At 65.7% G+C, this 15,979-nt stretch overlaps 2 protein-coding genes and 2 non-coding genes across 5 annotated transcripts; 2 read left to right on the plus strand and 2 right to left on the minus strand.

Annotated features, from left to right (window-relative positions):
* The first annotated feature begins 1,472 nt into the window (after positions 1 to 1,472).
* CACNB1 (calcium voltage-gated channel auxiliary subunit beta 1) lies at positions 1,473 to 11,439 on the plus strand. 2 transcript variants are annotated; one of them, XM_034070245.1, is made up of 14 exons: positions 1,473 to 1,571; positions 2,580 to 2,666; positions 3,758 to 3,877; positions 4,449 to 4,571; positions 4,651 to 4,787; positions 5,463 to 5,539; positions 6,867 to 6,886; positions 7,073 to 7,153; positions 7,239 to 7,297; positions 7,999 to 8,108; positions 8,590 to 8,741; positions 9,014 to 9,109; positions 9,818 to 10,003; positions 10,767 to 11,439. In XM_034070245.1, exons 1-14 carry the CDS (start codon positions 1,485 to 1,487, stop codon positions 11,037 to 11,039), a joined length of 1,608 nt encoding a protein of 535 aa, XP_033926136.1. In that variant the 5' UTR covers positions 1,473 to 1,484; the 3' UTR covers positions 11,040 to 11,439. The 2 variants fall into 2 exon arrangements, with proteins under 2 accessions (XP_033926136.1, XP_033926138.1); XM_034070247.1 differs by lacking the exons at positions 6,867 to 6,886; positions 10,767 to 11,439 and adding an exon at positions 5,785 to 5,933 and having other exon boundaries at positions 5,463 to 5,545; positions 9,818 to 10,228.
* Positions 11,440 to 12,633: 1,194 nt separating this feature from the next.
* Positions 12,634 to 13,986, minus strand: LOC117437099 (dickkopf-related protein 3-like). The gene is made up of 3 exons (XM_034070304.1): positions 13,834 to 13,986; positions 12,985 to 13,162; positions 12,634 to 12,833 (listed from the first exon to the last, which is right to left on the minus strand). Exons 1-3 carry the CDS (start codon positions 13,984 to 13,986, stop codon positions 12,634 to 12,636), a joined length of 531 nt encoding a protein of 176 aa, XP_033926195.1.
* Positions 13,284 to 13,373, minus strand: TRNAI-UAU (transfer RNA isoleucine (anticodon UAU)). The gene is given in 2 exon segments: positions 13,284 to 13,319; positions 13,336 to 13,373. It is a non-coding gene; the product is annotated as a tRNA-Ile (tRNA).
* A 1,401-nt stretch (positions 13,987 to 15,387) lies between the features above and the next one.
* On the plus strand, positions 15,388 to 15,459 carry TRNAC-GCA (transfer RNA cysteine (anticodon GCA)). The gene has a single exon. It is a non-coding gene; the product is annotated as a tRNA-Cys (tRNA).
* The last annotated feature ends 520 nt before the right edge of the window (positions 15,460 to 15,979 follow it).

A 15,979-nucleotide genomic window follows, 5' to 3' on the forward strand; every position in this document is an offset into this window, starting at 1 on the left:
TATGGTCCTCTGCTGGCTCCATTGTGTCCTGCTCTGGATGTCCTGGAGCAGTGACAGGGGCAGCACTGGAAGCGCTGTGGATACAGGAGCACTGTGGATACAGGAGCACTGTGGATGCAGGAGCACTGGATACAGGAGCACTGTGGACAGGAGCCCTGTAGATACAAGGGCACTGGATACAGGAGCACTGCAGATGCAGGATCACTGCGGGTGCAGGTGGGTGCAGGAGCACTGCGGGTGCAGGTGGGTGCAGGAGCACTGATGCTGTGGGTGCAGGAGCAGAGCCCATCAGAGCCGTGCTGGCAGTGGGAAGCTGATGCTGTCACCGCATCCTGCTCCCACACATCTGCCTGCAGCAGCTCTGCCTCCCCAAACCCATCCCCAGCACCCCCTGCTCTGCACCAGCACCCTCGGGTGCTGCACCCCAGGAGAGGGGCAGGGTTGGTGCTGGGGGGGGGGAATGAAGCCCCAACACCTGGAGCTTGGTCCCCAGCACAAGTGGCTGGTGATGGTCCCATCCTGCACCCCTGCGGGCAGCTCATCCCTTCCCCACTGTGATGGATGGGGCTGAGCATGGAAAACATGGCATCAGCTGTCCCGCTTCCCAGGAACATGCTCCTGACCCCATGGAACAGGAATCTCGGGCGTTCCAACAGCCGGTGCCATTGAGCTGAGCTTGAGGGGGGGCTCAGCCCGTCCTGTTGGGGGCAGGATCTGCCCCTCACCCCATGGGCAGGATGGGGCTGGGAGTCAATGGGGGTCAACAGCCACGGGGTGTCCCCCCCCATTGCAATGGGGTCCCCGGGGTGCCCTTTCCCACACGGCTCGGTGTCCGGGTATCCCTGGGAGCTGGAGGTTTTGGGGTGCCCATGTCCTGGGGGAGCCCCAGAGCATCCCAATGGAGCCCTGGTGTTCGGGATCGCTGCCTCTGCACGCGTGTGCCTCCGAGCCCCCCACAGCCTGGGGGACCCGTGTTCCCCCATCTCCTTTCGGGGTGCCCCCCCCTCAGTGAGCAGCCCATTGGGGGGGGGGGCTCTGAGTCACTGTCCCAAGGGAAAGGACCTGTTTTGGGGGTGCCCTCCATGGGAAACGGGACTTTGGGGGTGCCCTGTATGGGAAGGGGGGGGGGTTGGGGACTCCTCTCTATACGGGGCGGATTTGGGGTCCCCTCCATGGCAACCACGGCTCCGCACCCCCCATCCCTGCCGGAACGCGGTGGGAGCGGCCAAGGCGGAGGCAGCCGCCGCCATCCCTTGTGCCCCCCCCGTCACCGTCCCCACTCCCCTTCCTCCTCCTCCTCCTCCTCCTCCTCCTCCTCCTCCTCCTCCTCCTCCTCCCCCTCCCCTCTCCGCACGCCGGAGCCGCCGTCACCGCCGAGGCGAGGCCCGGGATCCATCGTCCCCATCCCCATCCTCATCCTCATCCTCCTCCTGCTTCCCACCCCCCCCGTCCCCCCCCCCCCCCCTCCGGTCCCCGCTTGCTCCATGGTGCGGGAAGGCGGCATGGCCCGGACCCCCCCCAGCTCCACGCAGGACATCCAGATGGACGTCTTGGACAACGCCGCCCTCCAGGTGACCCCCCCCGGCCGCAATGAAGGGAAAGCCCCATTGATTCCCCCCCCTCAACCCCTACACCCCATAACTGGGGTGATTCCCCCCTCCCCATAATGCGGGCCCCATCGCAGGTTTGGGGGTGCACGGGGGGGTCTGTGCTTGCTGTGTCACTGTGGTTGTGTGTCCGTCCCGTGTTCCCCCCCCCGAGATGCTGGTGCATGGGGAAACTTTTAGGGATTGGGAAAACTCCGTTGGGGTGGTTTGTGTGTGACCCCCCCCCCCCCGGTTTATCGCCTTTATATGGGGGACAAGGGATGTGCCCCCATGGGGCACCCCCTCCCCGTGGGGTGTCTGGGTGCTGCCCCCCTATGGGGACATTCAACCACTTGGGGTGACAATGGGGGGGGAACACACACATAGAAGGGATGGAGGTGCTGCGGGTCCCCCCATCTCCATGGGTGGGGGGGTCTCTGGGTGGCTGTGGTCCCCCCCCCCATGGCGACCCCACACTGAGCCCCAAGGCCATACCAATGGGGGGGGGGGGAAGGACCTAAAAATACCCAGAGCTGCCCATTCTGGGACCCCCCCCATGGTGGTGGCAGCTGGGCCCAGCTGTCCCTGTGACACAAGGGGGGGGGGCACTGGAGCATCCCCATTGCCCCCCATTGATGCCAATAGGAGCATGTGGGTGTCCCCCCATAGCACACACCTCCCTGGGTTCTGGTTTGGCTTGGGGGGGGGGGGGTGAGAGCACAGTGGGGTCTGCCCCACATCCCATCAGCTGCACTTTTCCATTGGGATCACAGAGCCAATCCCTATGGATGAGGCAATGCTGGGCCCTGGGGGGGGGGGGGGGGGGCTGCATGGCAGTGGGCGCAACCCCTTCCGTGCCTCAGTTTCCCTTCTCTCATCCCATAGGAACCTGTGGGGCAGGGGAGGGGATGGAGCAATGGAAGGGGGGGCTTTGGGGAGGGGGTGCTCAGAGCTGCCCCCCAAGTCCTGGGGCTCCCCCATTGCTCTCCATAGGGCAAGTACAGCAGGCGCAAGAGCCGCTTCAAGCGCTCGGATGGCAGCACCTCATCCGACACCACCTCCAACAGCTTCGTCAGGCAGGTGAGTGGGGGGGTCCCTCATCCTCATCCTCATCCCATCGGGAATCACATCAGGAGCCAGGATTGCAATGGCTGAGGCCAACCTGGCTGTGCCCCCCCCTCCCCTCCATCATCAGCCTTGCAGTCACTGGGACCATCTGGGGTCCCACACCCCCATTCCCAGGGTGCCCCCCCCCCATATTGGGGTCCTGCATCCCCTTCCCAATGTATCCCCCCCCATATTGGGCCCTATTTGTCCTCTCCCCCCCCCCCCCCCGTGGCCCCCACCCCTGCCCGGCTCTGGGCTAAATATACCCGGGGCTGAAACCTGAGCGGGTGCCCCGAGCCCAGCGCCCGCCCCAGCGCCTGCCCCGGCCCCACAGCCATGGAGGTACCCGGCAAAGAGCCCCCCGCTGCCCCGGTGAGCCTCTGCCCCCCCCCGGACCCCTCGGTCCCCATCCGCTGCCTTGGAGCTGTGGGACCCATAGCGGGTGTGGGGTGAGGGTGTCCCCTCTGCCCCCCTTACAGCCTCCCCATAGGGCTCAGGGCTGACCCCTTGGTCTCTCTGCCGCATGGTTTTGGGGTGGGGGTGTCCCCAGTTGCTGACCCATGGGTTGGGGTGAAGGGGAGCGCCCCCCTCCACCCCCCAAACATCTCCATGGGGCAAATTGGGGATCCCACAACCGCAAGTGTGGGGGGGCTCTGATGGGACTTGTGGGGCAGCAGCCCCCCCACCTGCAGGGTGCTTGGTGCCTTCACCCCCATTGCCATGGGGCTGGGGGTTGCTCTGGGTTATGGGGGGCTCTGACCCCATCCAAGCCTTGTCCTGGGGTGACCCCATTGCCATGGAGGGGGGGGGGGGGTCAGCGCTGTCCATGAGTTGGGGGGGGCAATGGGGAGGTGCGGGGGGGGGGGGATCCCCAATTTCCTCCCTTCGGGGGGGGGGCCCGGACCGGGTCACGTTCCCTGCAGGAGCAGCTGCGGCTCCATCACCCGGGGGCCGGATCCGTGGGGCAGAGGCAGCGTTCGGGGCCCCCCCCATGGACACGGGGGTGGGTGCTTGGGGTGGGGGGCACTGACCCCGTCCCCTCTGCCCCCCCCCCCCCCACAAAGGGCTCGGCCGAGTCCTACACGAGCCGCCCGTCGGACTCGGACGTGTCGCTGGAGGAGGACCGGGAGGCTCTGCGCAAGGAGGCGGAGCGACAGGCCATGGCCCAGCTGGAGAAAGCCAAGGTGGGAGGGAGCCCCCAGCCCCACGGCAGCACCTGCGCTGGAGGCCTGCAACTGGGAGCAATGGGGGGCACTGGGGTCAATGGGTGCACTGGGTGGCATTGGGGAGCAGTGGGAGCAGTGGGTGGCACTGGGAGCAGTGGGTGGCACTGGGTGCACTGGGTGGCACTAGTTAGCACTGGGTGTACTGGGTGGCATTGGGGAGCAGTGGGAGCACTGGGCGGCACTAGGAGGCAGTGTGTGCACTGGGTGCACTGCAAGGCACTGGGGAACAGTGAGTGCACTGGGTGGCAGGGGGTGCACTGTGAGGCACTGGGGAGCAGTGAGTGCACTGAGTGGCAGGGCTGCACTGGGTGCACTGGGGAGCAGTGGGAGCACTGGGTGGCACTGGGATCCCAGGTTCTCCCCTTGCTGCATGCAATGAGCCCCTCTTTACCTCCCCATTGGTGTCGCAGTGAGGGGCTGTGCCGTGGGTACCCATTGCCGCTGGCACCAGCACCATTGCAGCACCAGCTCCTGCTCTCTGTGGGTGCTGGGGGGGTGTGGAAGGTGCTGATACCTGTCCCATTGCCAGACGAAGCCGGTGGCCTTTGCCGTACGGACCAACGTCGGGTACAACCCATCCGCCGGTGATGATGTCCCAGTGCAGGGCATGGCCATCTGCTTCGAGCCCAAGGACTTCCTGCACATCAAGGAGGTGGGCACAGGGTTGGGGATGGATTGGGGGGGGGCAGGAATTGGGGGTCCCATTGGCTCCTGCCCCTCTCCTCCCTCAGAAGTACAACAATGATTGGTGGATCGGGCGCCTGGTGAAGGAGGGTTGTGAGGTCGGCTTCATCCCCAGCCCCGTCAAGCTGGAGAACATGCGGCTGCTGCAGGAGCAGAAGATGAGGCAGAACCGCCTGAGCTCCAGGTGCGGCTCAGCCCCAGCTCCGGATGGTGCTGACCCCCAACCCTTCATCCCCATCCCCATCCTCATCCTCATCCCCATCCTCATCCTCATCTTCATCCCCATCCTCATCCCCATCCTCATCTTCATCCCCATCCTCATCCCCATCCCCATCCTCATCCCCATCCCCATCCTCATCCTCATCCCCATCCTCATCCTCATCTTCATCCCCATCCTCATCCCCATCCTCATCCCCATCCTCATCCCCATCCCCATCCTCATCCCCATCCTCATCCTCATCCCCATCCTCATCCTCATCTTCATCCCCATCCTCATCCTCATCCTCATCCCCATCCCCATCCTCATCCCCATCCTCATCCTCATCCCCATCCTCATCCTCATCCTCATCCCCATCCTCATCCTCATCTTCATCCCCATCCTCATCCCCATCCTCATCTTCATCCCCATCCTCATCCCCATCCCCATCCTCATCCCCATCCTCATCCTCATCCTCATCCCCATCCTCATCCCCATCCTCATCTTCATCCCCATCCTCATCCCCATCCCCATCCTCATCCCCATCCCCATCCTCATCCCCATCCTCATCCCCATCCCCATCCTCATCCCCATCCTCATCCTCATCCCCATCCCCATCCCCATCCCCATCCTCATCCTCATCCCTGTGCTTCTCCCATCCAGCAAATCAGGCGACAACTCCAGCTCCAGCCTGGGTGATGTGGTCACCGGGACGCGCCGCCCGACCCCCCCCGCCAGCGGTAAGAGTGTCGGGGGTCCCCGGGGCAGGACCCCCCTCCTTGTCCATAGCTCCAGTGCAGGCAGGCGGGTGCCCCCCCCCCCCCCCCTTCCATCCCCTGGGGACCCCCCATCTCCTCTCCCATCCCCTCCTGCTCTTCCCACCATCCCCACACCTCCATGTTCCCCTTCCTCCATCGCCATCATCACTCTTCTTCTCTCCCCCCCACCCCATCCCATCCCCTGCTCCGGCTGCCCCCGTCCCCAGGTGCCCTGGACATGCCTAGCTTTGCCTTTGACCCCGATGAGTTAGAGGAGGAGGAGGCGGCCATGGAGACCCACCGCTCCCCTAAGAGTAGCGTGAGCAGTGTCACCACCCCCCCAGCCCACAACAAGCGCATCCCCTTCTTTAGGAAGGTAACGGCACCCGCCGGGCCCCACGCTCGCCTGCTGCACCCTGCCTGCCCTAACACTGCCTCCCCCCCCCGGCCATGGGGTGGATCAGTCCGCGGCTGCATCCCCCCCCCATGAGCAATGGCATGGATCAGGCCATGGTCCATGGGGTGGATCAGTCCATGGCTGCCTCCCGCTGTGGGCCTTGGGATGGGTCAGTCTGTGGATGCCTCCCCCTGTGGTCCATGGGATGGATCAGTCTGTGGATGCCTCCCCCCATGGTCCATGGGATGGATCAGTCCGTGGACCCCATGATCCCCATGGATCAGTCTGTTGTCCATGGGATGGATCAGTCTGTAGCTGCCTCCCCCCGTTGTTGATGGGATGGATGAGTCTGTAGCTGCCTCCCCCCGTGGTCCGTGGGATGGATCAGTCCATGGTCCATGGGGTGGATGAGTCTGTGGCTGCATCCCCCCGTGGTCCATGGGATGGATGAGTCCGTGGCTGCCTCCCCCCATGGTCCATGGGATGGGTCAGTCCATAGTACATGGGATGGATGAACCTGTGGCTGCCTCCCCCCATGGCCTATGGATGGATCAGTCCATGCCCCCCATTGCCTGGGCTCCCCATGTGTGCGCATGGTGTGTGCCAGCACGGCCCGTGTGTCACCCTGCACCCCCCTGCGAATGAGAGTGGACCATTCCTCCCCCTCAGCTGGGCAGGAGCTGGGGGGCTCTGGGTGCAACCACAGCCCCACCACGGGGGGGATGGAGGGTGTGGGGGGGAGAAGCGGGTCTGCAAAGGCTTAACAGGGGGCAAGCGCCCCGCTCTGAGCCCTGCTTGCACCCCAGAACCTAACCCAGAGCAGGGCGAAGCTTCGTGTGTCCCATGGCTGGTAACACGCATGCCTTGTTTGTCTCCTCTCGCCCCCGGCCCCCCCGGCCCCTTGGCACGTAGCGAAGCAGAAGCAGAAGTCGGTGAGTACCGACAGGACCCCCGGGAGGGCCCCCCCGGGAGGGGTTTGGGGGTCCCCCCGCTTGCAGCCCCCCCCCCCCCCCCCCATTTTGGAGCTGTCCCCCCCACAGGGGTGAAGCTGAGCATCCTTCCCCCCCCCCCCCAAAATCCTTGTGCTCACCCCATTGACCCCCAGCTCTGCCCCACAGACCGAGCACGTGCCCCCCTATGACGTGGTACCCTCCATGCGCCCCATCATCCTGGTGGGGCCGTCGCTGAAGGGGTACGAGGTGAGGAGTGGGGGGCATGGGGGGAATGGGACACAATGGGGGGGGGACCCCGGTGTCATGGACCCCTCTGTGCATCCCTGCCCAGGTCACGGACATGATGCAGAAAGCGCTCTTTGACTTCTTGAAGCATCGCTTTGATGGCAGGTGGGACATGGGGGGGCACTGACACCATAGGGGGGGCACCGACACCATGGGGGGGCACTGACACCATGGGGGGGACACTGACACCATGGGGGGGGCACTGACACCATGGGGGGGGGCACTGACACCATAGGGGGTCCCTAATGGCAAAAGGTGACCCCTGAGGGGACACTTTACAGGGAGATTCCTCACCCCAAGGAGGGGTGATCCCATGCGAGGTCCCCTAATCCCACGGTGGAAACCACTAACACTATGTGGGGGACCCTTCCCTCCATAAGGGGAACCCTAATCCCACAAGGGGAACCCTAATCCCACAAGGGGAGCCCTAACCCTATGGAGGACCCCTAATCCCATGGGGAAAACCCTCTGACCCCATGAGGGGACCCATAAAACCAAAGAGGAACCCCTAATGCCATGAGGGGATGCACCCCTAACACCATGGGAGGGACCCCCAACATTGTGGGGGCCCCTTAATCCCATGGGGGAACCCCCTAACCCCATGGGAGGGCCCCTAACACAACAAGGGGACCCCTAAACCCATGGGGGGACCCCTAATGCCTTGCCCCATGGTTGGGGGGATCTCTCCCCTGAGGAGCTCCAGTTCCAGCATAGGAGGGGGATGACAGATGGGGGGGGGGGTGGGTATCAGGAGGGTCCCATTGGGGTGGGTTTTGCACCCGCTTTGTGCCCCCCTGCACCCCCAGGATCTCCATCACGAGGGTGACAGCTGACATCTCCCTGGCCAAGCGCTCAGTGCTCAACAACCCCAGCAAACACACCATCATCGAGCGCTCCAGCACCCGCTCCAGCCTGGGTGAGCCTGGGGACCCCCCCATTCAGTGCTGAACACCCCCATTGAACCCCCTGACACTGACATCCCCCCCTGCCTCCCAAGCCTCCATCTGTATCAGCCTCCTGTCCCCATGCTGGGGTGAGCAATAAGGGGGGACCCTGTCCCTTGTGCTCACCCCAAACCCCTTTGATTCAGCCTCTCCTCCTCCTCCTCCTCTTTTATCTTCTCTCTGTTGTTTCCTTCTCTCCTTTCCTTTGGGTTCCTTCCCCTCCACGCTGCTCCTTCCTCCCCTGCTCCTGATACAGATGTCTTGGGTATGTAGCTTGGACATCCCTCTGTGTGTGTGTGTGTTGGGGGTGGTACCACATCCCTTTGGACCCCATCCTCTCCCACCTACCTCTGGGACATGGAAGGGTTGGGAACACCCTAAGTGGACACAGTGTGGGGGGGATCTCCCTATCCCCCTCCATGGTACTGACCCCATCCCATCCCCATCCCATAGCCGAGGTGCAGAGTGAGACCGAGCGCATCTTCGAGCTGGCTCGGACGCTGCAGCTCGTGGCACTGGATGCTGACACCATCAACCACCCGGCACAGCTGGCCAAGACCTCACTGGCGCCCATCATTGTCTACATCAAGATCGCCTCCCCCAAGGTGGGACTGGGACCATGGGGGGGCTCACTGGGACCCCAATGCTGGGTGTGGGGCTCACTGGGACCCCAATGCTGGGTGTGGGGCTCATGGGGGGGGGGGGGGGGCTCACTGGGACCCCAATGCTGGGTGTGGGGCTCATTGGGGGGGGGGGGGGCTCACTGGGACCCCAGTGCTCACTGGGACCCCAATGCTGGGTGCAGGGCTCATGGGGGGGGCTCATTGGGACCCCAGTGTTGGGTGTGGGGCTCACGGGGTCCCTGTGCCCCCCCCAGGTCCTGCAGCGCTTGGTGAAGTCTCGCGGGAAGTCGCAGGCCAAGCACCTCAACGTGCAGATGGTGGCCTCGGACAAGCTGGCTCAGTGCCCCCCGGTGCGTGCCCGGCCCCGCCCACAGCCTCGTTCTGGCGCTGGCTCCGCCCCCATAAGCTCCGCCCTTTGACGTTAGGCCCCGCCCATGAGGCTGAAGCCACGCCCCCTTAGCATAGGCTCCCGCCCATAGCTCGTAAGCTCCGCCTTGCTCCAATAGGCCCCCCCCCCATCCCGTAGGCTCCACAGCCCATTCCTATAGGACCTACTCCTATTTCAGGGGCCCCATAGTCCTGCCCCATAGCCCCCCATTCTGCCCAATAGCCTTGCCCTATAGCCTTACCCCATAGCCCCCCCCGCCTCATAGCCCTGCTTCATAGCGCCCACTCTGCCCCATAGCCCCCCACCCTGCCCAATAGCCATGTCCCATGGCCCCCACACTGCCTCATAGCTCTGCCCCATAGCCCTGCCCCATAGCCCTTCCCCATAGCTCAGGCCCAGAGTCCTTACCCTGCCCCATCTCCCTGCCCCATAGCCCCTGCCCTGTCCCATAGCCCTGTCCCATAACCCTGCCCTATAGTTCAGTCCCAGAGTCCCTACTCTTGCCCATAGCCCTGCGTCATAACCCTGGCCCATAGCACCTGCCCTGTCCCATAGCACTGCCCATAGCCCTCACCCTCCCCTATAGCCCCCATCTCCCCCATCTCCCCGCCCCATACCCCAGCCCCATAGCCCCCACTCTGCCCCACATCCTCCTTCCCCCCCCATCCAGGAGATGTTCGACATCGTTCTGGACGAGAACCAGCTGGAGGAGGCCTGTGAGCACCTGGCCGAGTACCTGGAAGCCTATTGGAAGGCGACGCACCCCCCGAGCAGCAACCCCCCCAACCCCCTGCTCAACCGCACCATGGCCACGGCAGCACTGGCCGCCAGCCCCGCGCCCGTCTCCAACCTCCAGGTACAGGTGCTCACCTCCCTGCGCCGCAACCTGGGCCTCTGGGGCCGGGGGAGCCCCGATGCCAGCCCCCCCGGTGCCCTGGAGGAGCACGCGCTGTGAGACACACACAGGACCCCCCCCGACCCCACAGCATCACCCCCAGGCACTGGGAGCATCCTTGGGGTGGCTGCTATGGGGAGGGATGTGGGGTGCCCCTATGATGGGGGGACACTGAGGGAAACTGAAGCCCCCCCCTCCACCCCAGGTTTGGGGTCACACTGGGGAGCTGCAGCCCCCCAGGATGGGGCCATCCCTGGGATTCCCCCCCCCCCAGGGATCTGCTCCCTGCCTGGGGCTGGTGCCCCCCCCCCGAGGTTGGGGTCTCTCTGGGATCTATACCCCCCCCCCCCCAAACATCCCCTTTGGGATCATGGGATGCCTCCATGTGGGATGCCAGACCCTGATCCTGGGGGATCCTCATTGAGAGCAAGGACCAGCTTGGGGGGGGTGTGGGGTGTGCAGATCCCTGCCCCACCGAAGGGAAGGGGGGGACACACGTGTCCTGTGTTGTCTGTGGCTACTGGGGCACAACCCCCCCCATTACCCCCCATTACCCCCCATTAGCCTGGCCCCCCCCAGGCTGAGACCTGACACAAGTCATGTCCTGAATGAGCAGCGTGTGCAGGCCAGGCTGGGCTTGAGCGCATGTGCCCCCCCCCCCCAACTAACCCTCCCCTTCCCTTCTCCCCCCCCCTTGCACGGTGTGGTTGCTTCTCCTAACCAGGGTCCGTACCCGGTGCCGCGCGGCCGCCCCCCCCGGCAGCCCCCCCACCGCCTGTCCCGCCAGGACACCGTGGACATGGAGCCCATGGCAGCCGGCACCGAGCCCGGTGACTCCTGCGGCACCGACATCGACATGGAGCCGGGAGACGGCCCCCCCCCGGCTGCCCCCCCCTCCCCGCACCCCCACAATGGGGGGGCTATGGGGCAGGGAGCACCGGAGCAGAGCGATGGGGAGAGATGGGGCCAGGATGTTCACCCCCCCCCGTTAGGGTGAGGGGGTGCGGGCAGGGATGGACCCCCCCGATCCCAAAAGGATGGGACCCCACCGACTGCCTTTGTGCCCCTATGGGGAGCCCCTGCTTTGCCCTGGGACCCCCACTCCTCACTTGGGGGGTGTCCCCCCCCGTACACCGCAGCCCCCCAACATCTCGCGGTGCCTCAGGCCCTCCCTGCCCGGGGGGGGCAAGTGACCAAATGGGCCCCCCAGCCCATCCCCTGCCCCATGGTGGGGGCTCTGTGTGTGCCCCCCCCTCCGGGTGCCCCCTGCTTCTCCATGGTGCTCTTTGCCACCCGGCTGCAGGGGGGGGTCCCTGCGCTCGTCATCCCCCCCCCCCCAAGCAGTGCCTACAGCCTGGCACTGCCCCACTGCAGGGCTGTGACCCACAGCGCCCCCCAACGCCGGGGGGGTGCAGTGCATGCGTGTGCAGTGTGTGCAGGGTGTTGGGGTGCTGCGTGCCGGGGGGGGGGGCAGTTTGCATGTGTTTGCATTGGAGGGGCTCTGCTTGAGTTTGGGGGGGGGTGTAAATCTGAGCCAGTTTGGGGGGGTCTAACACGTGCTAACAGCCGCCCAGCCCTGGCCTGCCCTATGGGGGGGGCCCCTTGCCCTGGGATTGGGGTGTACAGGGCAAAGCCCCCCCTCTCCTTGTGCCCCCCCCCGCGCTGTTCCCGTCTGCTCTCGCCCCATCCCACTGTGTCCGTCTGTCTGTCCGTGAGCCTGTCTGTGTGTGTGTCCCCCCCCAGGGCACTGCCTTCTCCTGCGCCCGCCCCGGGGTGCCCTTTGTGTGTGTGTCCCCCCCCAACCCGCACCAAGGTGGGGGTGTCCCCCCCCCACATCCAGCCCTCAACCGTGGGGCCGGGCTTGCCCCATTTATGGGGGTCGCTGCCTTACCCAGACCCCCCCCCCCAAGCTTTGGAGGGGTCAAGGGGGGGACACCCCACTCTGCCGCCTCTGCCCATGTGTGCCTCAGTTTCCCCTTGGGGGGGGTCACACAGTGTCACTGCTGCCAAGTGCTTTGAGACCTGCCTGTCCTGGTGCTTGCCAGGCAGCGGGGTCCCCCCAGGCCCCCCCATGGGCAGCGGATGCCCCTATTTATGTCACTCCACAACCGTTATTTAAAAGACCCAAAAAAAGTGTATTTTATTTATTTATTCTGTTGGGTTTGTTGGATTTTGGTGTTTTTGGGGGGGGACTCGCCCCACTCGCTTGGTTCTTTGTAATAAACAGTTCGGTGAGACCTTGCCCCGTGGCTGTGCCTGGTGCGGGGGGGGGGGGGGGACGGGACACACACAAGGCTGAGACCGGACACAACTCAGCTCTGCAGTGCCCAACCAAAAGGGAACGGCTGCGGATGGAGCTGGGACCCGCCCGGCTCCGTGGCTGGATCGAGGGGGACCCGAAGCCGCGGTGATGGGCGGTGATCGGACGCGCTATTTACAAGGCAATAAATAGGGAGCCGCATCTCAGGGCTGCCGGCAGCGCCACTCGCTCCTCTCCGGCCGGTACTCGAACTCCTTCCTGCGGACATGGAGCACACAGCGGTAGCACCGGGGTCCGGACCCCCGTGTACCCCCCCCCGGTACCCCCGCACTCACTCTCGGAGGGGTGCGCTCGCCCTGCACACGAGTCCCTGCTCGCAGGGGCAGAGCTGGTTGATGCTGAAGGCGAGACCCCCGGGGGGGACGTGGCAGCTCCGGCCCCGCTCCAGCCGCCGCTTGCAAACGGTCTCACCGTGCACCCGAGCGCAGCACCCTCCGGATCCGCACTCCTCGTCCCGCACGCACCGCGCTCCTGCGGGGATGGGGAACAGCGTCAAGAGGGGAGAACGGGAACGGGGACGGGGATGGATCAATGGGTGAGGTGCGTCCCCCCCTTCCCTTCCCTTTCCAATCAGGGGGTGATGCTGCGATGTCCGCCCCGTCCAAGCCCAGTCCCCGCTCACCCTCCTGCCCGTCGGGCACGGGCTGCTGGCACTTGCCGAACATGCAGAGGAGGCCTTGGGCGCAGTGCGTGTCCCGTCGGCAGTACTGCCCCTCGGGCCGCTCGGGCAGGCACAGCCCGAAGTGCTCGTCGCAGAAGTGTCCGTGGGTGCAGGGGGTGCTCGGGCCGCACGTTGTTGCCTATGGGGGGACACACAGAGGGCAAAAGCTGCTCACGCATCGCGAAGCAAAGCGGGGATGGATGCGAGAGGGGTGATGAGGAACGAGGGGGGGGTGGCGGCCGTCTGGGCACGTAAAAGTCTGCTCCAGGTGAGGCTCGAACTCACAACCTCGGCATTGCTCCAGTACTGCCCTATAAGTACCGCGCGCTGACCGATTGCGCCACTGGAGCGCACGGCGCCGCCCGCAGCGCCCGCGCCCCCTGCCGGTCCCCCCCATTCCCATTCCCATTCCCATTCCCATTCCCATTCCCATTCCCATCCCATCCCCATCCCCATCCCCATCCCGGTTGGAAGTGCGGCTCCTCCGCTGCTGCAATCCCGGCTCCTGCTCTGTATCCAACCGTGCTCTCCCAGCCCCAGCTCCCATCCCAGGGGCAAACCCCGCTCGCATCCTGCCTATAAACCCCGATCCTGCACCCATCCCTGCTCCAGACCCAGCTCCCACCCTGGTACAAACCCAGCTCCCCTGGACCCATCTCTGCTCCCACCCCAGGGGCAAAGCCACCTCCTGCTCCTGGACCCCCTCTGCTCCCACCCTGGCTCTAACCCAGCTCCCACCCTACCGCAGCCGTACCCCGCTCCCTCCTGCCCCCCAGGACCCCCCCATCGCACCGGGCACCCATCCCTCACCTCCTCCGCCTGGTCCTCGGGGCTGGCGCTTCTCCCCAGTGCTGCTTCCTCGGGGAGCTGGTGGGGCAGGGAGTACATCCAGGCCCACAGGTACCCGGAGGCCGGGGGCAGGAGCGATGCGATGAGGATGAGGATGGCCGGGGACATCGGCATGGTGCTGGCGGTGGCGCTGGGTGCCCCGGGCCGGGGGCACAGGGGGTATTTGTAGCCCAGAGCCTATCATGAGCCCCGCTGCTCAAACTGTTTGCCCACCTAATGGGGTTAAGGGATTAACATAATTGCAGCCTTCCCCTCGCTGCGGGCAACAGCCCCAAAGCAAACAGCCCCCTCGGTGCAGTCTGGCTCCGGCGCCGGGTGGGTGCAGCTTGGGGTGCCCCTGTGTGCATCCCCCCCCATGGTTTTGGGGGGCTGGAATCGAGCAGTTCCAAGCGACAGCAGCCTTGGGGTTTGTGTCCCCCCCATATTTTATAAGGGGCAGTGGGAAGGAGGGAGGAGAAAGCAGGGGGCAAATGCAGGAAGCGCAGCGCTGGGCACGCAGTTTGCTTTGTGCCCCCCCCCCCCCCCATGCCATGCATGTCCCGTGTGCCCCCTCCCTGTGCACACACAAGGCCCGGGGGGTGACGGGCTTTGCACCTTCCCTAATGGGTTCACTAACGAGGTGTTTGCCTGGCCAGGCTCTTATCACCCGGCTGAGCTGCGCCGGCGCTGGGCAAACCCGTTAATGGCCCCCCCCGAGCATCCCCCAGACACTGTGGTCCCAAGCAGGCGGGGGGGCACCCCCCGACCTCGCCAATACACTTGGAAGCAGGGAAAGGCACCCCAGGGTTTGTCCCCAGGGCAGGAACACTGCGGGGTCCCCTCCTTGGCTCCGCAGGGATGTGGGATGGAGATCACCCCCTCGGGCCCTGCCCTGGGCCATTCGTGCCTCAGTTTCCCCATGTAAAGAGCAGGGGGGAGGCTGATGGGGCACGGGACAACCTCGGGCCGGTGGTCGGGGACCCACCGCGGCCGCTCGCACTGGGGTGGCCCCAAACCTCCTTTGTCCCCCGGATCGTGCCCCTGTGTTTGCTCAGCGCCTCCGGGAGCAAATATTGACCCCGCTCCTCGGGGACAATCGCTCCCCTCATCCGCCCCCCGCTGGGTGCTCCCCCCAACGCTGCTGTCTCCGGCTCTAATCCCCCCCGTCCCAGCCCCACGGAAGCCCCACATTGGTGCCTCTGCCCCCCCCCAACCCCCGGGGGTCCCGCAGCCCCCCCAAGCCCCTGCAGTGCACGCACGGTCCGAGCCTGCGCTGGCTCCATCCTGCTCTGTGCGGATGGGTTTGGGGGTGATGATGCCTCGTACCCCCCCCCCCGAACTGATGAGGCTGGGGGCTGCATCCTGCGACCCCTGGGGGGTGGGCAGGTGAGACGGGGGGGGCTGTGCATGGGGGAGTCTGTGGGTCATGGGTGCTGAATGGGGTGCACAAGGGGGTGTCCATAGGCCGGGGGTGCAGGATGGATGCCGTTGGATGCAGTGCTGGTGCAGCACGAGTCAGGGTGCTGTGCTTGCAGCGGGGGTATAGCTCAGTGGTAGAGCATTTGACTGCAGATCAAGAGGTCCCCGGTTCAAATCCGGGTGCCCCCTCTTTTGCCCCTCAAAACGGGGGGCTCCTTTTCCCCTTCCCCTTTATTTGCCCCCCCAGCACCCTCCGCAACAAGGGGGGGGGTCGCGTCCTGCTCCCCGCAGCCTCGGGTGACCCCACCGGGGGGGTCTCTTCCTCCTGCAGAAGAACGAAGCCAACCCCCAAAGTGTCCCCGTCCCCCCCAACCAAGGATCACCCCCCGAACCCCCCCCCCCCACCTTGGGACCCCTCCCCTGGCTCCCTCCACGCTGGGACCCCCACTTTAGGACCCCCCCAGATGGGGGCACCGCGGCTCCGGATGGGGCCGCCCGCAGTGGGGAGGGGGCTGCGGGAACCCCGGCTGCACTGCTGCCCCCCCCCCCCCCCCCCCCCCCCCCCCCCGGGGAGGGGATGGGGACCGGGCCGGGGGCGTCCTCAGCCCTGCCCGGACCGGGGTTGGGGTCCCCCCCCCGGGATCCCCGCTCCGCTCCTTGGATCCCATCCCCGCTTTGGGGGTCCCCATTCCCGGGATCCCAACCCTGG

This window comes from Melopsittacus undulatus, chromosome 17 (genome assembly GCF_012275295.1).
Source record: "Melopsittacus undulatus isolate bMelUnd1 chromosome 17, bMelUnd1.mat.Z, whole genome shotgun sequence".
Lineage (NCBI taxonomy): Eukaryota > Metazoa > Chordata > Aves > Psittaciformes > Psittaculidae > Melopsittacus > Melopsittacus undulatus.